The 23572-nt window shown below is 46.3% G+C and overlaps 1 protein-coding gene across 1 annotated transcript in view; it reads right to left on the bottom strand.

Annotated features, from left to right (window-relative positions):
• Positions 1 to 23113, bottom strand: part of NUDT4 (nudix hydrolase 4) — a 36151-nt gene extending 13038 nt beyond the window's left edge. Inside the window, exon 1 of the mRNA XM_040408834.1 lies at positions 22727 to 23113. Coding sequence (XP_040264768.1) covers positions 22727 to 22825 — 99 coding nt within the window. The 5' untranslated portion in view covers positions 22826 to 23113. The remainder of the gene's footprint in view (positions 1 to 22726) is intronic.
• Positions 23114 to 23572: the final 459 nt, after the last annotated feature.

Genomic DNA, 23572 nt, shown 5'->3' with positions numbered 1-23572 from the left:
TATTGAGTCACTTACTCATGACAGCATGGAATGCATAAAATGTGCAAGTGCCGGCAGCTTCAGTTAATCTTTAATACAGGGGATTTTACACAATGGAAATATATTCATTGCTGGAAATGAATAGGAAAAGTAAGGGAGAAAACTGCATATGCACAGACCTGTATTGCACTAGGGAAGAAAACACTTTGATATCAGAAGCGTTGTGGGCTGCTAAGGACACAACATCATGTCAGGATCCACATAGGACACCTGACTGGACCTCCATGTCATCAGATTTTCACACAAGATGGTGATTTTCTCATGGATTTCGCAGCATGGTACAAGCCATGCCTTATAGAAACACATGGAAGTGCCACACTGACTGCAATACAGATTGGCGCTGATCACCCGATTTGCAGTCCGTGTAGTTCTTCTGGGCACTGTGTACATGACACAGTATGCCCAAGTGGCAAGAAGTGATGCCATTTCATGCCAGGGGGTTAAGAATCAATGTACTCTACAAAGAATAATATAGCAAAAATCAGTACTCATAGTTTTGTCTCCCTCACTCCAGAAAGTCATAATGAATTGTATTTAAAGGGAATCTGTCACTAAAACCAGCCGCATGTCCGGAGGTGCGCTTGCCAGCCTAGTATAATGCCCTTGCTCACATCCCTATCCATGCCCCCAATTCTGAGAAATAAGACTTTTTATTTTATGCCAATTAGCCCCTGGGTGCAACGAAGACCGCGCTGTTGCACCAGACGCTTGGCTCACTTGCCTTGATATCCACGCCCCCACCACTTCAAAAGGGCCAGGCATGTTGACATACTGACGCCTGACATTGTAGTCTCGTGGGGGTACATCCGGCGCACACCCTGCACCTGGCTGTAGATTGCTGGGTGTTCCAGCGACGTACAACCCGTGCACGAACGTGCTGAAATGAAACTTCAGGGCCAGTAGTGCGTACATCTGCATTGCTTGGCCCCTTGAAATGGTGGGGCGTGGACATCAAGGCAAATGAGCCGAGGGTGGTGCCGTTGCACTGGGGGGGGGGGGCGGCTAAATACCATGAAATAAAAAGCATTTCGGGGAACGGATACGTATGGGAGAAAAAGCGTTAAACTAGGTTTACAAGCACACATCTGAACGTGTAGCTGGTTTTAGTCATGGGTACCTGGTAAAGGAACACTCTGGGAAACGTATATTCTCCCCTCGGGTTGTAAGGTACATCATGGAAGAGGTTGTGCAGGCAATTCTCTCTACGCGTTCCTGTAAGGGCTCAATGTGACTGACTGCTAGACGACACAGCATTGGGGTCAAGTGGTATAACAGCGGACCAGAACAGAGCAGATCATTCAGGGGATTAGAGAAATGACTCGCCCTGCCATTTCCATGATGTAATTTATAGAAGGAGGCAAGGAAAAACATTTCCAAACTGCTTCTTTAAAGCATAAAGGGGTGTTCCAAAACCTAAATAGGACTTGTCACCTCTCCTGACATGTCCGTTTTACTCGCATTTCCCATGTAACAATCCTGGGGCATCTTTTCCTACAAGTCTATATTGTGCCATACCTTTCCAAAAATAAATGCACGTGTGTGTTAGGGCTCTTTCACACTTGCGTTCTTGTGTTCCGGCATAGAGTTCCGTCGTCCTGATCAGGATTATCCCCATGCATTCTGTTTTTTGGCCGGAGAAAATACCGCAGCATGCTGCGCTTTTTGCTCCGGCCAAAAACCCGGAACACTTGCCGGATCCGGAATTAATGCCCATTGAAAGGCATTGAGCCGGATCCGGCCTTAAGCTAAACGTCGTTTCGGCGCATTGCCAGAGCCGACATTTAGCTTTTTCTGAATGGTTACCATGGCTGCCGGGACGCTAAAGTCCTGGCAGCCATGGTAAAGTGTAGTGGGGAGCAGCATACTTACCGTCCGTGCGGCTCCCCAGGCGCTCCAGAGTGACGTCAGGGCGCCCCAAGCGCATGGATCATGTGATCGCATTGGACACGTCATCCATGCGCATGGGGCGCTCTGACGTCATTCTGGAGCGCCCCGGGAGCCGCACGGACGGTAAGTATACCGCTCCCCGCTCCTACTATGGCAACCAGGACTTTAATAGCATCCTGGGTGCCATAGTAACACTGAAAGCATTTGGAAGACGGTTCCGTCTTCAAATGCTTTCAGTACACTTGCGTTTTTCCGGATCCGGAGTGTAATTCCGGCAAGTGGAGTACATGCCGGATCCGGACAACGCAAGTGTGAAAGAGGCCTTAGCCGCTCGGGGTGTGTCCCTGTACAGACTGGCACTGTCCAATCAGCGCTGCCAGTGTCAGACAGTGCAAGGACAAACCAACTGGTAAGATGGACCTTCATTCAGAAACGTTTAACTGGAGTAATAGAGGAACAGCACAGCTCCAGAATTCTTACCTGTGGAATACGTCAGGAGATGTGACAGGTTCTCTACAAACACTTATGTTTTATCTTAAAGGGAACCAGTCATCAACTTTACGGTAACCTCACGGAGGGCAGCATAAAATAGTGACAGAAATGCTGATGTCAGCGGTGTGTCACTGATGAGCTACAAGAAAGTGGTTGCTGAGAACTAACATCATAGTAATTGCAGCCCAGGCCTAGAAAAGAGTCACATCTACCTGAGAAGAGTCACGGTTATTCATAATCTCCTGTTCTCTGCCCATCTGCTGATGATTGGCAGTTCTCTCCTAGAGAGAAAGGGAGAAAACTAGGTAGAAGGCTGTCAGTCATCAGCAGGTGGGCAGGAGAGCAGGAATTCATGAATAACCAGGACTCTTCTCAGGTGGCCATGACTATTTTCCAGGCCCAGTCTGCAATGATTGTGATGTTGGTTCTCGGCAACCATTTACTTTTAACTTATAAATGACAGACCGCTGAAATCAACTCACATGTCTCTACTTTAGGCCTCATGCACACGATTTCCGTTGTTCCGTGATCCGTGTCCGTTTTTTCATCCGTGGGTCTTCCTTGATTTTTGGAGGATCCACGGACATGAAAAGTGAAAAAAAAAAAAAAACTAAGTCAAGTTTGCATTGAAAAATGATAGGAAAAACGGACACGGATTACCATCTTGTCTGCATCAGTGATTTTTCACGGACCAATTGACTTGAATGGGTCCGTAAACCGTTGTCCGTGAAAAAAATAGGACAGGTCATATTTTTTTCACGGACTGGAAAAACGGATCACGGACGTGGAAGCCAAACGGTGCATTTTCCGATTTTTCCACGGACCCATTAAAAGTCAATGGGTCCGCGAAAAAAAAACACGGAAAACGGAACAACGGCCGCGGATGCACACAACGGTCGTGTGCATGAGGCCTTATGCTGCCTCTTCCTCTGCCCGCCCCGCTCTTCCTTTGCGTCCTCCTTCTCTGCAGCGAGATCCCACGCCTGCGCTATCCATTGCTTGGCCGGGGCATGCGCACTGCGATGCCCATTGTGGGTGTCTCTGGTCCGCCTCCTCGCCGCTGTTTATCGCCGTTGGCCCGCGCATGCGCAGTAGCTACTGCGATGCCGTGCCCACAATGGGCATCGCAGTGCGCATGCCCCGGCCAAGCAATGGATAGTGCAGGCGCGGGATCTCGCTGCAGAGAAGGAGGACGTAAAGGAAGAGCGGGGCGGGCAGAGGAAGAGGCTGGGATATGACGAAAAGAGGCAGAACAGCCAAGGCACCAACGAGGTGAACGCCGCCCTGGGCACTTGCGACCCCTAATTTACATATGAATAAAAGTCCGTTTTTGCCTTGGGGGAACTTCACAAGAAAACATCAAAGGTACCATTAGAATCATAGACTGCTATGCTAGAGTGCTATGTAAGCGGTCTATAAGGTCAATATCTGGTGACAGACGCCCTTTAAATTCCTTATACTGCGATATATCAATATATATATTGCTCTTACTGATTTCCGTTCTGTAGTTTCTTCTAAAAACGGATTTTTATAATATGTAAATTACCTTTCTACCAGCAAGTAGGGCGGCTACTTGCTGGTAGCAGCCGCATCCTCCTTTCATAAAGATGCCCCCTCCTCATGTTGATTGACAGGGCCAGCGAACGCGCTTGTCCTCTGACTGGCCCTGTCTGCGTTTTAAATCGCGTGCCTTCACAGTACCGGTCTGTAGTCGGCGCAGGCGCACTGAGGAGGAGGACGCTCGCTCGGCCGCTCCATCCTCAATGCGCCTGCGCCGATGACATCACATCTACACCAGGCGCAGGCGCACTGAGGAAGGAGCGGCCGAGCGTCCTAACAGTGCGCCTGCGCCGACTTAAGACCGGTACGGCGAAGGCGCGAGATTTAAAACGCAGACAGGGCCAGTCAGAGGACGAGCGCGTTCGCTGGCCCTGTCAATCAACATGAGGAGGGGGCGTCTTTATGAAAGGAGGATGCGGCTGCTACCAGCAAGTAGCCGCCCTACTTGCTGGTAGAGAGGTAAATTTACATATTATAAAAGTCAGTTTTTAGAAGAAACTACTGAACGAAAATGAGTAAGAGCAATATATATATTGATATATCGCAGTATAAGGAATTTAAGTAGCCAAAAAAAAAAAAAAAAAAAAAAGACTTTAGTGGGGTGACAGAAGCCCTTTAAGGCAAAATCATCAATGTTTGATGGAAACCTGACAACCCCCGCATTGGACCTTTGTGAACCAGTAGAATGACTGCAGTGCCGTCCCGATACTGCTCACTGCCCGCAGATGGCTTAGGCTAGTTTCACACATGCAGCACGGCAATCTTGGAGGCTGCCGCCGAAGTTCTCTGGATCTGGCATAGCTGGATGGTGCCACTTGCCCGCTGGACCCCATAAACACCAGGATTCGGCTGTTCAAAAATTACTGCATAAAATGTCTTTTGTCCAACCAAACCCCGCCGATTACCAAAATAGTCAATGGGGTCTGCTGTGGGGGATTGCTGTGCTGCATGTGTGAAGATGGTCTTAGGACTCAGACAACCATATCCGTGTTGTGGTCTGCAAAATGCAGAACAGAATGACCAGCCCAAAGTTGGAACTGCCTATTATTGTCCACAAAAACGAAGAATAGGACACGTACTATCTTTTTTTGCGGGGCGCAGAACGGAGATACAGATGCGGACAGCACATGGTGAGCTGTCCGCATCTTTTGCAACCTCATATGCAAAACTGACACTAATATACGGTTGCCTGAACGAGCCCTTATCCTTATACTATCCATATATGATCAGTCAGGGTCCAAAGTCCTTAGAACCCTGGCCAGAATGAATGGAGCTGCAGTGCCACGCCTTGCCGCCTCTAGAGACAGAAAGGTCGCTGGCTGCCACTTGGTCAGATCTTTAATGTAACATTAAAATCATTATTTGTCAGCGGCAAAAAACAAAACAAAACAGAGTATGGGCTGCTGACAAGTGAAAACTGAATGGGAATGAATGATCGGAATCACAATCGTTCGTCCCCATACTAACAACTGCTGCATGTAAACCGTACTTAAAGGGAACCTGTCACCGGGATTTTGGGTATAGAGCTGAGGACATGGGTTGCTAAATGGCCACTAGCACATCCGCAATACCCAGTCCCCATAGCTCTGTGTGCTTTTATTGTGTAAAAAAAAATGATTTGATACATATACAAATTAACCTGAGATGAGTCAGAGCTTGAAAATATGACTCCTCTGGTCACACAAGTAAGATATGACTCTTTTATGTTAATTTGCATATGTATCAAATCGTTTTTTTTACACAATAAAAGCACACAGAGCTATGGGGACTGGGTATTGCGGATGTGCTAGTGGCCATTTAGCAACCCATGTCCTCAGCTCTATACCCAAAATCCCGGTGACAGGTTTCCTTTAATAAAGGTCAGTTGATGCTTTATTTTCTGCCTGTGTAAAGGGCCCTATGTTTGTTGGGTGACATCACGTCAGCAGAATGACTGGGCAGTAACTGCAGCACCAGGCACAGCCCCCTTTGTGGGGGAGCCACTGTGCCTGTGTAGTGATGCAGCATGACCCATTCATTCTCGGGAGAAGTACTATAGGCCATCAACGTGGAAAACCACTGATAAAACTTAGCCACTGCCTTTTTTTTTTCTTCATCATCTATGCAGAACCAACATGATCAATAGCACTGTACAGGGCACTAGGGCTAAACTAATCATTATGGGTGCCTAACACATGATTCACTCAGAGGCCTGGGTGTTCCACTCAATTCCTTGTGTCCATTGCTTTTAGCAGTGAGGTGGTCACCCTCCATTAGTCTAGGGGAGTAATGGGAATTGCAGTCACCTGCTGTCTAGATATCCAAAAACTGGTCACACAGCCTCTGTCAGCATATTGCCTGGTAGGGTTGATTATGTTGATGCCAAGATATCTTTCTTCTCTCTGCAGCGTGCAGCATTGTGGAGATATCATTACTTTTATCTACATTCAAATCAGGTAGTTTGAGCACCAAGGGGCTGGAGTAGCTCTTTGAGCACCACTTCTGCTACGCCCCTCGGTACTCAGTACACTACCCCAACCCCTTTGATTGACGGCTGTTTAATATTGTCTGTGCTGTGGCCCAGTCATCGGTGGCAGTGTGTTTTAGCAAAACTATGCATTCCCTTAAGGAATAACACGCTGTGGCCATATTGGACCTTATTTTGAATGAATGCCTACATATTGGCCACGTTATTCCTAAGGGAGTGCCCGATTCTGCTAAAACAGCACAGGCAGGGATACACAGCGGCATGTGACATTTCATGTAATGACTGTCACATAATGTCGCAAAAAATCTAGACATGCTGAATATGGGGCGCAAGCCGTGCACGACTTTTATGTAAGACGTCCACGACACACAACTTGCGACCTGGCTGTGTTTTCACAGCCAAATCCCAGCTTATAAAATAGCCGCCTGACAGTAAGTTGCAGAAAGTCTGGTTTAAGTGGGAATAAATCTGGTCCTGGCCCCACCATGCACCTTTTTGGAAAGTGACAGGGGCAGCATAAAAAACCCTTTTGCAGAAAAAAAATAAAAAAAATAAATGACGCCATAGCGCCTTCATAAATGAAAAATTTATTTGGAGACACTGGGGTTCAAGTGTCTCTTAATGCATCCATGTTTAGGGATACGGGGGAGCGGATCAGGCTTGGTTATGCAGTCACACAAAGCCATTAACATTCCCGATTACACCAACCACAGCGCAGAGCGGCCGCCTCATATTCTACATGCATCCCTGGCTAAAGATACCGCACTGTAGATCACACCTTCTGGGGGGGTTGACTTTTTCCAGGTCGGCAATACAGCAGCTGATGAAAAGTTGTTATGCCCGGCCATGTTCACAGTGTAATTTGATGCAGTTATGGAATGGATCCCATAAAGTATTATAAGGGTCGCCTGCAGTATCCACACTGCAATAATGCAAGTTACAACATTCCCTACCCGACTAGGAATCCTCCTGCAAACTGTCAAATCCATGACTAAACGTTCAGCGATATCCACGTTACAGCTGACGTCTAGCTCTCCATAGAAGGCACCTCACCCATACATGAGGCAGGCAGCATCCGCCACTCCTGGACTACAAGAAATACCGCACTTGCTGGGGAGATTATCGCCAGAGGTGAATTCTGTAACCTTTCACCCTCTCTAACATTTATATCTTCATTCCATTATGTTATAAACTTTATAATACAGTATCTATTCAAATACCTAACAGGATCTACGGCAAAGAGCGATAAGAATAGGTTACTGACCCATCCAGTAACTTTCCATTCAAAATAAGTGCTACATAAACGATCACAGACACACTGCCACGGCGACTGAAAATCAGGCATCCGAGCCATCTCTATGCAGCCAGTAGGTGGCACTAATGCTAAAGCAATCTACACCAATGCAACATGGAGCAGAACCGAAAGAGAAACTACTATCCCCCTTCACATGAACGCTGCACCACTAAGTCGGTTATTAAAAGACCCCTCTGTTTTAGGAATTACCTGCACACCCATGATCTTAGGGCTCTAAATTGTATTGTTCCTCCGTTATTCCACCGGATACCAGACAGCCGCAGCAGGATATTAAAACGAACGTGTCATCACTGGCCTAAGGAAAGAAGTGAGAAGGCCGCAGCACTACTGCGAGCGCTGCTGCCTTCTCAAACAGCTGATCGGCAGGGGTCCCGGGTGTCAGACCCCCACCAATCAGATACGGATGACCCATCCCGAGGATAGGTCATCAGTATTAAAGTCTCAGAAAACCCCTTTAACTCTTACATGCACCGCAATGTAACTGCATGTCATTGTGCAGTGTAAGTGTATAGAGTGCTGAGCCCATGCCATACGCGGGTGCGGTGTAATACAGCTGGCACCTGGTGCAACCACTGGTATCGGACATAAAGCTAATCATGGTCATCTAACACCAGTGACTGACTGTATCTGAATCTTTCAAAAACGGAACTACTGGCGTTTTCTCCATCTACTAACCTACATCTACTGGCCTAAACTTGATATCTCCCTCTGTGTGTGTGGCACTATCATAACTCCGGGGCAGGACGCCCGCTCTCTTGGATTACTGATCTTTTCTTTACCCTCTATATTTAATCTCTTGCCATCTTGATTACTGCAACTCATTACAAATTGGCCTCCTCCTCGGCAGACTGTCCCCTCTCTGATCTATACTGAACGCAGCAGCCAGGCTCATCTATCTGTCTAACCACTACCCTGATGCCTCCACCCAGTGCCAATCATACCGCAGCACTGGTTACCTATACAGTACAGGATTCAACTTAAACGGATCATTCTCACCTACAAAGCTCTTCACAGTGCAGCACCCCCCTACATCTCATCTCTGTCTACCATCCTACCCGTGCTCACCGTTCAGCTAATGACTTACAACTGACATCTACCATAATTCTAACCTCTGACTCACGTCTCCAAGACTTCTCCCGAGCTGCACCAGCTCTCTGGAATGTCCTACCCCAAGAAATTAGGTTAAATCATAACATCCACAGTTTTAGGCGCTCCCTATAAACACATCTTTTTAGATTAGCCCATCACATCCCCTGATCTCTCTTCCCTTCCCCCCCCCCCCCCCATCATTATTCTTCTGAACCTGATCGATCAGCATCCACCACACCCCATGCACTAAGAGGCACTACAAATATCAGATGGTGACTGGCTCACACAGCCTTATATCTACTCCTCTATTGTGTTAAGATGGCCGGACCATTGTACAAAACAAGCACTTGTTACATTCTGTGTCACACCCATTTCCTCAGATTGTAAGCTCTTGCGAGCAGGGCCCTCAGTCCTTTGTTTTAATTGTTGACCTGTTTGCAGCTATGTTACTTGTCATTCTGGACATGAACCCCCTGATTGTACAGCACTGTGGAATATGTTGGTGCTATAGAAAGATTATTATTTAACCCCTCAATAGTGACTGTGGCATCTGAGGGATTAAACAGAGGGGGCTCCCCTCTGTCCCCATGGCAACATCTCACAGCTTCAGTCGGTTGCTATGACAGCCTGGGTCCTCGGGGCTCCCAGCACTTTCATAGCGAGCTGCCTAAAAAGCAGAGCCCAAGGCCTGACAGGCAACCTGTGAAAATCCCATAGATTGCAATAGACAATCGCCTGTACAAGTCTCCTGAGGGGACTAACAATTACAATAAAAAATAAATAAAAAATAAAAAAGTAAAAATAATATTTCTTTGGTAAAAATTTAAACGCCTCAGAAATATTACAAATTCAAATCACCCCCTCCCAATTTTATATAAAAAAATACACAAAAAAAATAAGCATAATTGGCATTGCCACGTTTGAAAAATGTGCAAACTATTAAAAGAGAACCGGTCACCAAAAAAATGCAATGCAATCTGACAGTAACATGTTCTAGAGCAGGAGCTGAGCGAAAATATTATATATTAAAAAAAATATATATATATATATATATACACACATATTTACTAGGGGTGCACCGAAATTTCGGCAGCCGAAAATATCGGCCGAAAATGCACCTAATCCACTTCGGCCGATATTGTTACATATCGGCCGAAAATATGGGGTGTGGGATTTGTCACCCACCATCTGCGGGCGGGCGCCGGGCGGGCGGTTTACTTTGTCACTGCATCTTAATTTTACCTTACAATCGTGAGGCTCCAGTAACTAACAACTCTGCAGGCAGAGCGGAGGGCGGCGTAACGTCACTTACTCACGTGACGCGCCTGCTCCGCCTCCTTCATTCATAAAGTGGGCGGAGCAGGTGCGTCACGTGAGTAAGTGACGTTACGCCGCCCTCCGCTCTGCCTGCAGAGTTGTTAGTTACTGGAGCCTCACGATTGTAAGGTAAAATTAAGATGTAGTGAGTGATTAGTCTGCTGTGAGCAGCAGGGCCGGGGCTGTTATGGGTAGGGGGATCGGTCTATGGCACTGCTATGGGGAGGGGGGATCTGTGCACTGCTATGGGGAGGGGGGATCTGTGCACTGTTATGGGGAAAGGGATCTGTGCACTGTTATGGGGAAAGGGATCTGTGCACTGTTATGGGGAAAGGGATCTGTGCACTGTTATGGGGAAAGGGATCTGTGCACTGTTATGGGGAAAGGGATCTGTGCACTGTTATGCCCATAACAGTGCACATATCCCCCCCTCCATAACAGAGCCACCCACAGATCCCCCTCTCCATAACAGCGCCACCCACAGATCCCCCTCTCCATAACAGTGCCACCCACAGATCCCCCTCTCCATAACAGCGCCACCCACAGATCCCCCTCTCCATAACAGCGCCACCCACAGATCCCCCTCTCCATAACAGCGCCACCCACAGATCCCCCTCTCCATAGCGCCACCCACAGATCCCCCTTTCCATAGCGCCACCCACAGATCCCCCTCTCCATAACAGCGCCACCCACAGATCCCCCTCTCCATAACAGCGCCACCCACAGATCCCCCTCTCCATAACAGCGCCACCCACAGATCCCCCTCTCCATAGCGCCACCCACAGATCCCCCTCTCCATAACAGCGCCACCCACAGATCCCCCTCTCCATAACAGCGCCACCCACAGATCCCCCTCTCCATAACAGCGCCACCCACAGATCCCCCTCTCCATAACAGCGCCACCCACAGATGAATTTCATTCATGAAAAAGAATTATTAATAAAATCATTAAAAAAAAAGTATTTTAAAAGTATTTGGGCAAAAAGGCAGTTTCGGTTTCGGTTTCGGTTTTCGGTCAAGGGCATCCTGAATTTTCGGTTTCGGTTTCGGACCAGAATTTTCATTTCGGTGCACCCCTAATATTTACATACACACACACATATACACGATGGCGGCACTGGACAGATGAAGCTAGCGGGTGCTAGGTCCAGGGGTGTAGCTGCTTACCCCGTAGTAATGGATAGGAAAACCGGACAGCACTCCAAGTAAAAGACAAATGGTGTTTATTTCACCCATGTGGTAAGGCAACGTTTCAGCTCATACAAAGAGCCTTTCTCAAGCAAATACAATATAATATTTTTTATTTTTTTTGTGGTAAAAGATTCAGTAAAAACTTGTAATTTTTACATTTACATCTCTGCTTTTAACCTCTAAGCAGCATCGGTACAGTAGGGAGGGGTCATCAGTGATTGATGGCATTGTATGAGCGTGCATACTGAGGCAGGTCAGTGCTGTTACAGCAATACCAAATTTATATACGGTAGTTTTTATTTTGTTTTACTACTTAAATTTTTTTTTTTTAAAAACTGTTCTTTGCATCTCTGTATTCTAACAATAACTTTTTTATATTTCTGTCTACAGAGCTGTTTTAGGGCTTCTTTTTATGGGGCGAGCTGTACTGTTATGGGGCGCATATGACTTTTGGATTACTTCTTTACAAATTTTGATTTATTTATTTATTTGGTGGGGGGGGGGGTGACCATAAAACAGCAAATCAGCCATTTTTATTTTTTTCCCATTACAGCATTAACCACAAAGGAAAATAAAGTTTGGATTTTAAAGAGGACCTGTCGCCAAAAAATGCAGTACAATCTGACAGCAGCATGTTATGGAGCAGGAGAAGCTGAGCAGATTCATGTATAAGTCTGTGGGAAAAGATTCAGTAAATATATTATATAAACATAATAAAGTTAGGCCTCATGCACACGACCGTTGTTTGCGTCCGCGTCCATTCCGCCGATTTTAGCGTTTCAGGTGCGGATCCATTTATTTCTATGGAGCCGTTGAAAACGCGGATAGTGCACCGTTTGCCGTCCGTGATCCGTGGTTCCAGTCCGTCAAAAAAAATATAACCTGTCCTATTATTTCCGCGGAAAACGGTTCGCGGACCCATTCAAGTCAATGGGACTGCTAAAAAACGCGGAGGCACACAAGATTGTCATCCGCGTCAGTTTTATTCCTATCATTTGCATGGCAAACCTGTCTTAGGCCTCTTTCACACAGGCGTTGCGGGAAAATGTGCGGGAGCGTTACGGGAACACCAGCGATTTTTCCGCGCGAGTGCAAAACATTGTAATGCGTTTTGCACTCGCGTGAGAAAAATCGCGCATGTTTGGTACCCGAACTTCTTCACAGAAGTTCTGGCTTGGGATCGGTGTTCTGTAGATTGTATTATTTTCCCTTATAACATGGTTATAAGGGAAAATAATTGCATTCTGAATACAGAATGCAAAGTAAAATAGCGCTGGAGGGGTTAAAAAAAATAAAAAAATCATTTAACTCACCTTAGTCCACTTGATCGCGATGCCGGCATCTCCTTCTGTCTCCTTTGTTGAATAGGACCTGTGGTGAGCATTAAATACAGGAACAGAACCTTTGGTGACGTCACTCCGGTCATCACATGATCCATCACCATGGTAAAAGATCATGTGACGTACCATGTGATGACCGGAGTGACGTCATCGAAGGTCCTGTTGCTGTATTTAATGCTCACCACAGGTCCTATTCAACAAAGGAGACAGAAGGAGATGCCGCGCTATGCGATCAAGTGGACTAAGGCGAGTTAAAATATTTATTTATTTATTTTAACCCCTCCAGCGCTGTTTTACTATGCATTCTGTATTCAGAATGCTATTATTTTCCCTTATAACCATGTTATAAGGGAAAATAATAATGATCGGGTCTCCATCCCGATAGTCTCCTAGCAACCGTGCGTGAAAAATCGCACCGCATCCGCACTTGCCGGAACAACGGAACCCCATTTTGCGGAACAGAACACAACGGTCGTGTGCATGAGGCCTTAGTTATGTAATAAAATATTGAGATGCACAGAACAGTTTTTCAAATTTTTTATTTTTTTTTTAAGTAGTAAAACATAAAAACTATATAAATTTGGTATAGCTGTAATCGTACTGACCTGCAGAATAAGGTTGTCATGTCATTTTTAGTACACAGTGAACTCCATACTCAAAAAAACTGTCAGAATTGCCATTTTTTCCAATTTCACACCACAAATAATTTTTAACTGCTTTCCAATAAAAGCTATAGTAAGTTACCGTAAATGGTGCCATCAAAATATAATGGTCCCGAAAAAAAAAAAATATATATATATATAAAAAAAGCCCTCAGACTGCTATGTGATCAGAAAACAAAATTATGGCAGGTGGGGAAACAAAAAAAAATTATTATTTTTTTTAAAATAGGCCGTTTGCTGAAAAGGTTAACAGACTGACAAACAATTCAGTTCTATTCAGTTAGTATGATCCCCCTGAGGCTGTGCCATGTGGCCATCCCCTATGACTGTACAGGGGCATGGCACTTTGACAAGGACAATGATAGCCAACTGTCAATTTATAGAGGAATGGTAACAGTTCTGAAAAAGATGCGCGTTGCCTGACCTCTAATAACAGCTTCAGCTACTTTCACACTAGCGTTTTTGCTGAATCCGGCAGGGTCCAGCAAAAACACTTCCGCTACTGATAATACAACCCTCTGCATCCGTTATGAACGGATCCGGTTGTATTATCTGTAACATAGCCAAGACGGATCAGTCATGAACTCCGTTGACAGTCAACGGGAGACGGATCAGTCTTGGCTATGTTACAGATAATACAACCGGATCTGTTCATGACGGATGCATACAGTTGTATTATTGTAACGGATCCGTTTTTGCAGATCCATTACGGATCAGTGCCAGATTGTGTCAGAGAAAACTGATCCATCCCCATTGACTTACATTGTGTGCCAGGACAGATCAGTCTTGAACTCCATTGAAAGTTAATGAGGGACGGAGCAGTTTTCTATTGTGCCAGAGAAAACGGATCCATCCCCATTGACTTACATTGTGTGCCAGGACAGATCAGTCTTCAACTCCATTGAAAGTTAATGAGGGACGGAGCCGTTTTCTATTGTGCCAGAGAAAACGGATCCATCCCCATTGACTTACATTGTGTGCCAGGACAGATCAGTCTTCAACTCCATTGAAAGTTAATGAGGGACGGAGCCGTTTTCTATTGTGCCAGAGAAAACGGATCCATCCCTATTGACTTACATTGTGTGCCAGGAAGGATCTGTTTGGCTCCACTTCGTCAGGCAGCGTTTTGGTGTCCGCCTCCAGAGCGGAATGGAGGCAAACTAATGCATTCTGAGCGGATCCTTTTCCATTCAAAATGCATTAGAGCAAAACTGATCCATTTTGGACCGATTCTGAGAGCCCTGAACAGATCTCACAAATGGAAAGCAGCCTTACAAGTTACATATACTATGCTAGTTACATACTATGCCAGTATACTAATACAGAGAATCACTCTGGCTTCATGGACATCCTGCAGTTGCCACTGATGGCTGTCAAATCACAGTCCGCGATTTAGGCCTCAGGCACATGACTATCTGTATGCGTTCTGTCCTACTATAAAATGCCTATTCTTGTCTGCATAACAGTAGGACACAATCTAGATTATTTTCATTTTTTGCGGGACTGGCATACGGCCACACAGATGCTGTCTGCGTTTTTGCAGCCCCATGGAAATGAACAGGTGCGATTCATGAAAAATGCGGATCGGACGCGGACTAAAAATAGTAATGATGCTCTACAAGAAAGCACCAGACTGGCCAAAAAGCTGAGGGACTGCTGTGGAGTGAAGTTGAGTTTGCAGTCCCCGCAGCTTCTATACTTTCAGTTCATATTCTAAGGTTCTGTCGATATCCCTTCTATGGCCTCCAACGTACATATGCCGGGTCGTATGCCATACAGTGACGTACATCAGCCACTGTTAATAAAGAGTATACATTTAATCATTTTTTTTTAGTGTCTACCATGCTAGTCCTTATCTTTCACAATCGGTATTGGCTAAGATATAATGCTATAGACACATTAGCATGGCTATCAGGAGCTTTCCCAACCCACACACAAAACATAGCCACTGGCGGATACATAACCAGCTGCAGGTATACCGACTACGCTCACACACAAGATGCTACTTTTTTTAGGCAGCAAACAAAGCTCACATTCTTATTATCCCACTGTGAACGATGGCGAAATTTAACATCTGCTTTTTTTCAGCTGAACATGGGCATTCTGCAACATATTAGCTGACAATAGGGAAGTCTATGACAATCGTATCGCCCGACGCCCAGGACATGCAGTTCTGGGAGCCGGGCAGGTAGTTTGTTCAGTAGCTTAACCCTGCTGCGGGCAAGTAGCAGGGCTGAGATGGCTTTGTTTACCGGAGCAGTGGATCAGCAACGAGCTGGGTGTGAAGAGACGTTCCCATGGTGATGGGGACGCTTGAACTTAAAATATACCATCGGATTGGAGAAAACTCCGAACGGATAGTATATTCTAAACCCGAGGTGTTCCCATGGTGATGGGGACGCACCTCTGACAGGGCGCTGCCATCCGCGGCACCTGAGGGGTTAATTGCGCGGACGGAAGCTCCCTGTCAGAGGTCGGGTGCCGGGAATGTTTCTACAATGTTTGCAATGGTGGGCAGTGCGCCTTCCCCCCTTCATCATTGGTGGCAGCGGCAGTTCTGAACGGAGTCCCAGCAGTGTAATGCTGGGGCTCTGATTGGTTACCATAGCAGCCAGGACGCTACTGAAGTCCTGTCTGCCATGATCAGTTACTCAGCAGCATTATACTTAAATGCGCTGTGGCCGCCCGGCGCTCCTTCTTGTAACTCACAGGTCTGAGCGGCGCATTCCTATAAGCATAAGCAATGCGCCGCACAATGCGCTGCTAATTTCACATCACTGGTGTCAATTCCGGCAGGTTGTTCCAGCAGAGAACGGCCTACTGGAGTTCACTGGATCTGGCACTGCCAGATGCGGATGGAATGTCTGCCGGCCCTATTAAGTATAATGGGGTCTGGCGGAGATCTGTACTAATCCCGACAAACTGAGAACCAGCGCATGCTGCGCTTTGTGTCTGGCAGATTCTCTGCTGGAGTTTCTCACCAGAGGTATAAAACTAGCCTTAGGCAGAGGTTGCAGCATCGCTGGATACTGCTGCCTGTTCGCCGGACCCCATTGACTATAATGGGGTCTGGAAGAGATCCAGCCACTACTCGGCACACAGTGGTTTTCATCCGCCCAAATCCCGGCCTGGATCAACCAGTCACCGATGTGAAACTAGCCTTAGGGGTCCATTCACACAGTATTTTCTGCAGGCAGAAATTTGTGCGGATTGAATGCCAAAAAGCCACCAGGCAGCTGCGCAGAATCGGACTCCCACTGTATTCAAATGGAGGCCACGGTTTATGGCTTCGACCATGCCAAGAAAGGATATAACAGGCGTTGTGAACTGCAGTGTGGCCTCCCACTGAAAACAATGAGGCAGATTTGCACGTGCCCACCAAGCTCTTTTTGACACCTAATTTGCGTCAAATTCTGCCTGCACAATACGCTGTGTGAACAGGCCCCTTAAGCTCTCTACATCCACTTTTTTGGCTTATGTCATATTATATACTGGTCATACATTTTCTCTTAAGCATTTTTTTTCCCCCCTTGTATAAATGCCTATGGAAAAAATACCTGAAAATGCCATAACTAGAGATTGTCGCCATTTGGAAAATAAACTCAGGACTCAAAAATGCACTGCTTATATTGTGCTTGATTTTTAGCTAATATGGTGCCCCCGCCCCCCCCTCCAAAATAAATAAAATCTTTAAAAAAAAAAAAAAAGTTCAGAAAAAGCAGAGATCTAAATACATTTTTACTGAATATTTCCCCATAAAGCTATATATCAGTCTGCTCAGCTCCTCCATAACATACTGCATTTCATGGTGACAAGTGCGGTATACTTTTTGTGCTGCACTTTCCTATACCTGAGCTACAGTAAACGTAGTATACCATGCTACCACTTTTTAGTGCTGTGGTCAATGACTGAGGTATAAAGGCATACATCAGAGTTATATATATGTGAATACTCACATTCATACAAGAGACCCAAAAAAGACACAGGATATAAATCAAAAAGAAAAAAAAAAAAGCGTGAAGTGACAGTTGCTCCTGTAGATGTCACATGCAGGTTGTGTGACAGCTGAACCCGGAGCAATCTTCAGGAGCCTGTATGCGGAGTTATGCCCAGAGAGCCCGCAGCTGCATGCTGTTTTTCCGAGATATTCTCCCTTCAAAATCTGGCATCTAATAGAACGCGTCACACGTTTTTTCTGGCTGTTCACATAGAATAAACTTGTGTGAAATTAGTAACATACATGGGTACAGTTGTGCCCCACACATTTTATGGAGGTTGTACGGAGCCATGGTCGGGGGCATGAGGCCTAAAGCAAACAAGTTGTTATAACCCTTTCCTGGCAGCGATTTTCCACATTTTACTTCCATCTCCCGGGAACCATAACATTTCTTTACTTTGTGATGGCACCATTACTGTTTAATACAATGTAGTGAAAAAATGTGGGGGGGGGGGGGGGGGGAGAATCCCAAATGGGTTGGAATCTGAAAAAAAAATAATTCCACCAGTTTTATAGGTTGTACTTTTACAGTATTCCCCGTGTTAAAACTGACCTGTTACCTTCATTTCCGGGTCAGTATGATTACAGCGATACCAAAGGTATATAGTTTTTCTTGTTTTAATACTTTTTTTTTTTTTTATTCAATTTCTTTGGCAGGCGAAGTGACAAAAAAAAACATTGAACTGGCCATTTTTGATTTTTCTGTTACGGCATTCATCGTATGGTATAAATATGTTACGGGGCTTTTGGGACAAGACGAGACTAATGAGCTTAATTTTTTTTTTTTTATATGGGGAAAGGGGCAGTATTTAGAATTTTTTATTTCTAAGAATATAAAAATAAAATAAAGTCCCCCTGAGGTGTGTGTGTGTTGGGGGGCGCTTGCGTGTTTGGGCCCCAGAAGCGCAGCACATCATCACTAATCACAGACATTGCCTTTAAGTGTCTGCTGTGTAAAACAGCAGACACCCAGCTCATCTTTAACCAGCCCCGTATACAACTGAGGAAAAGCAGACTTAAAAGGAATGAGTCATCAGAAAATGACCAATTGTTTCAATCACGTTTGTATCTTTAAGATATTTTTAAAGAGTTTATTATTATTTTTAATTTTTCATGTCAATATCTATATTTAAACAATAAAATCGTGCAGTTTTCGCACTGGCCATTAGTAAACACCTCTGTGTATAGATAAGACAGGATCCACCAGTCAAAATAGGTGATTGTCAGAGCTTATCTACTCCTTCCTTGTACAATGACCTCTGCACAGGTCACAGAGCATGCCTAGAAAATGATCCTATGTAAGTCAATAGGGTCCCCTCCTGACCACTGTCTATGGGCCATAGGGTTTTTTAATGCTTTGTAAATGCTGTTAAGAACAGCCCAGGCAAGATGGCCGCCCCATAATAATTTTCAGGAAATAAAATTGAAAAAAAATCTGCAATCAGAAAATAAAAACAGATTAGAAAAAAAATGAGATGTGCTACTATCTGATTTTAACCGGTAGATAAAATTTGCAGTGACATATTCCCTCTAAATGTATAACTTACAAGTATAAAACTATATCTGAATCTGCTCAGCTCCTCCTGCTCTATAAGCTGCTGCCTGCAGATTGCTCTGCATTTTGTGGTGACGGGTCCTCTTTAACAGAGGTGTTCACATGGCAGGTGATAAATATTAGACCACATAAACCACCAATCACCCAACCCCATTTAGGTAGATTTGCTCATGGTATTTATTGTTAAAGGAGTTGGCCACTTTAAAGGGACAGAAAGGGTTACTACCGTTTTAAAATCAATATTCATAGTTGCATAGCAATGTAGATAAAACTCCTGTATAGATAGGGAATCCATTATCAGTTTGCTGTGAGGGGAAAAATGTTATCTGCTAGTATAATAGTAAGTATAGATTTGGGATAATAGTATGACAGCTATAAGTGTTATCTTGATAGGACTAGATAAAGATGTCCACATAAGAGGATTACAGTTATCAGTGGAATGTGTGTTGCTCCCCTTCCCTCCGTGTTCGTAGAGATGGTCTCACTGAGTGCTAAAAGTCAAAAGGGGGAAGTTAAAGGGGTTGTCTCATCACAGACATTGGTGGCATAGGTGCAGGTCCCAACTCTGGGACCTGCACCTATCTCCATAACGTGCCCCCCCAAAGTGAAGAAAAGCACACACAAGCATGGCCACCTTCCGTTTTCTGCTATAGGAGTTCCAAAATTATTTCTGGCAGACCTATAGCTCGGCTATTTTGGAACTCTCATAGAAATGAATGGAGAGCATGCCACGCACACGTGCGATGCGCTCTCCTACATTTTAGGGGCCCTATTCTGGAGATAGGAGTGGGTCCCTAGAGATATGCCACTAATGTATGAGATGGGAATGCCACTCTAAAGAGTCAGGACAGTGAGGAAAATACATGCACCCCATCTCCTCTGTAGTGGCGGTGCAGTCCATTCAAGTAAATGGGACTACGGCTAACTGCACACGTTGCAGGCTACGCACGGTTTTACTGTGCAGAAAAAACCCCACCAGCATAGTGAATGAGATCAGACAAATCTCACATACGCTTTGCTTTTTTTCTGTGGGGAAATTGACCTGCCACTAGGACTTTGAAATCTGCAGCATGTCAATTGTGTGTGCGCGATTCCGCACCTTATGTACAGTGGTTTTCCTCACAGACTTCAATGTGTTTGTCAACATGAAGAGAAAATCTGCAAAAAATAAATAAATAAAAAACGCACCAGAACAGCAGTAAATAGTGCCCATTTCTGTGCCAATTTCATGTGCAGTTACCCTGAGAGCTGTACCGCCCCTACAGTCCGGATGCAGTGCCGGTAAACAGTGAAGAGGATGCTGTGCCTCACGAGCGATGCGGCCTATTCAGATAGCTGAATCGAGGCGGAATCGGGATCATCCCAACGATTGGTCATCAACATCACGATGCTGCACAACACCTTTAGGGACAACCACGCAGTCAAGCCTACTGGTGCAGCTCACCCGCAAAAATATAGAACACGTCCTATTCTTGTCCGCTTTAAGGACGAGGATAGGACTGTTCCGTAGAGGCCCGGACATTCTGTAAAATGCGGAATGCCAACGGCCGGTGTCCGCGTTTTGCACAGAACAGGCCACAATTGTGTGCATGGGCCCTCAGTCAGATTTTTAGGCAAGAATTGTGGAGCCGTTTTGGCGCACAATGGCACATCTTAGGCTCTGCAAGATGCATTCACAGACATATTAGTAAATCTGGGTCAACCTGTTGAAAAAATAATAATTACACTCTGAAGTGAAAGTGTTGATCGGTAACAGACTGCCATCACTGGCACTGCCAGCTTTTATAAATGGCCGTGCTCCATGTTCCAGGAGGGTGAGTAAGGCGAATACGGAGCGCGCGCGGTGCGTCTTGTGTAACAATGTGACCTCTTAGGGGACGATCACTTGCCTCCGATATCCTTTGGACAAATCCAACATGAAGATCTGAAACTTTCTGCTTCACCCGACCAACAATTCCCATTCCAGATCGCCATCGCCGCTCTGTACTACAGGCTACCCTGAGGTCTACTCCCAGAGCTGAAGGAAGAGGTAACCTGGCAGGGTTCCGCAAAAGCAGCAGGGATTGTTTTAAATAAATTAAGACGTTGCTGTATATCGCCAGCGTTACCCTGTCCAGTGCCAGCTGACACACCCAGGCATGGAGCCTATATGGCAATGTATGGAGAAGGTCTGCGGATCCATTTATTTCTACGGGCCCTCAAAAGATGAGGACGGCACACCGTGCGCCGCCGCTGTCCGCATCCGTTATTCCGCACCACGGCTCCGCAGAAACAATAGAAAATGCCTATTCTAGGACATGTGCTATTATGGATGCGGCCGTGTGCGGTCCGCAAATTGGGGAACGCACATGGCCGGTATCCGTGTTTTGTGGATCTGCAGAGCACTACGGCCGTCTGAATGGGCCCTAAAAAAAACCCTCTCTGTATAAAATCGGAGGCATAATAAAACGTTAAGGCTCTATGGCAGCGCAGATATAAGTATGTGCCCGACACCAGGCACTACCCTTAGGCCCCTTCATATACATTCTTTTTTCAGGGCATTTTAAAAAAAAATTAAAAAAATAAATAAACTAGTTGTCGAGTAATGCATGAAATCAGTAGTGGAAATTCCCCCTGTATGTCTGTATCCTAGGGCTAGGTCCACACCTGCAGAAAAGGCCAAAGTGGTTTGTTACAAAAGACCGGTTACATAAGGTTTTTGCCAAGTAAAAAGGCTGCAGGCCTCACCCTCTCCATTGCAATAGATGAAATCCGAGGCATAAAACGGAAACGCTGCAGACTTCGAATAACTTACGCAGCAGATTTGGTACAGAGCGGTAAAATCTCACCCACTTGGCTGGCACTGTAAAGGGCGAAGCATTTGCCTCACGGAAATCGGCACCACCTCAGTCACGCGTGGCCGCCGCCCAATAGGCCATATATAACGAAACACGCTGCAGGTTTTTTTGCTCTGTCCAAAATCAAAAGGCACATGGGGTGGGAGCACACGCCCCGAATTACAGACCCGTACAAGGCGTATCTGCGCTTCGTGTACTTTTAATCACTGACGGGTCTCAGATTGTAAGAAAAACGCCAATCTGGCATCAGACATTTCGTAAGACGCCAAAACGAAACTGCAAGTGTGACCTCAGCCTTACAGCCGGCAGACATGTTCCATATGAACCTGACAGACAGATCACTGCGGACATGGGCCTCACGTGTCCGCGGTGAAAGTGGGATAGACCGCCGGCGCCACATCTCAGAAGGAAGACTGGGCATAACCATTTCATCCTAATCTCTGACCCTCCAGGGGCCAATCTATTTTAGTGGCCCCGCAATAGCAACTTTCATCAACACCAACAAAGTGAACAGGATTTGTCAAGTCCTCAAAAAAGTTAAAAAGCATAAAGTATTACCCCCAACATGTCAAAACAAGGCTCTGTTCACACCAGGACTGATATGTTGGATCCATTCTGCACACTACAGACACAGGGGTGAAACTACGACTCCCAGCATGCACACTGGCTCAGCTGTTCTTGTAATGAATGGAGCATTCTGGGAGTTGTAGTTTAATTTACAGCTGGGAGGTTGAGGATCCCTGCTACGGACTCGTTCAGCTGTCAAAAAGCAAGCCGCTCTCTGCTCTGCCCAGCCAGATCCGTGTTTTACTGGAGATGGGTCACCGCACAAGTGAGAACAGAGCCCCATGTAAACTCCGGCACAATGCGGGGAGGATGCGATCGTGACTCAGGGGAGACACATGTCAGCGGCCGCCACCACACAAAGACGGGGCTACCGGCAGGCCGGCGTGCTGGGGGCGGGTCTCCCGGTCTCACCTCATCCTCCCGCTCGTTCCTGAAGCACAGACAGGCCGCCCGCTTCTTAAAGCCTTCCCGGTCATAAGTCCGAGTCTGGTTCGGCTTGAACTTCATCATAGAGGCGGCTACTCCTCCAAGCTCCCCGGATGCTACAGCTGCCGTCACCGCGACCCTTTGCCGCTCCCTATCCGCACACGACGTCCGAGCGCCCGGAGCAGGAAGAGAGCCGGCCCTGGGTTAGAGGAGGCTTGTGGTGGTGAAGAGATGTAAACACCCGGAGCAGACGAGCCTCTCCATGGACTTGTGTCGTCTTCGGTCTGTGCCCGTTCAGCTGGTCCGGCCCCGCTACCTGCACTCCCCCGGCCCCCCCACCCCGTCACTCCCGCCCCTGCGCGCGCACTGCAAGTCTCTCTTCAGCAGAGTAGAGCTCTGGCATACCGCCGCGCGGTAGAGAGAGCGAGAGAGAAAGTCTAGGGCGCATGCGCGGTCACGAGGGCGGGACGCAGACCGCAGCTTTCAATGAAGAGCGAGCGAGCGTACTAGACGTGGAGCGCGCATTCCTGTAGCTTCTGTGTCCCCGCCCACAGGGCTGAGGGGAGAGGTGGCGGACGGCTACCCCCCCTCTCCACGTTACCCAGACAACCGCTCATACTGTACGTAGATGAGTCTCGCTTTACTGTACGCTACACATTGCCTCGCCTCTCAGCACATGGCGTGTTCCTGGGGAGGCTCCTATACTATAGGCTTGTACAGTTACACTCTGCAATCACTGCTGCCAGGTGTGTGTGTATGTATATATATATATATCTATATACAGACACGTGTTTATATACAAATACTGTTTCCTGCAAACAATTGTGTATA

This window comes from Bufo bufo, chromosome 1 (genome assembly GCF_905171765.1).
Source record: "Bufo bufo chromosome 1, aBufBuf1.1, whole genome shotgun sequence".
Lineage (NCBI taxonomy): Eukaryota > Metazoa > Chordata > Amphibia > Anura > Bufonidae > Bufo > Bufo bufo.
Note: the sequence above shows the minus strand (reverse complement) of the source record. Positions and strands in the feature narration are given on the sequence as shown.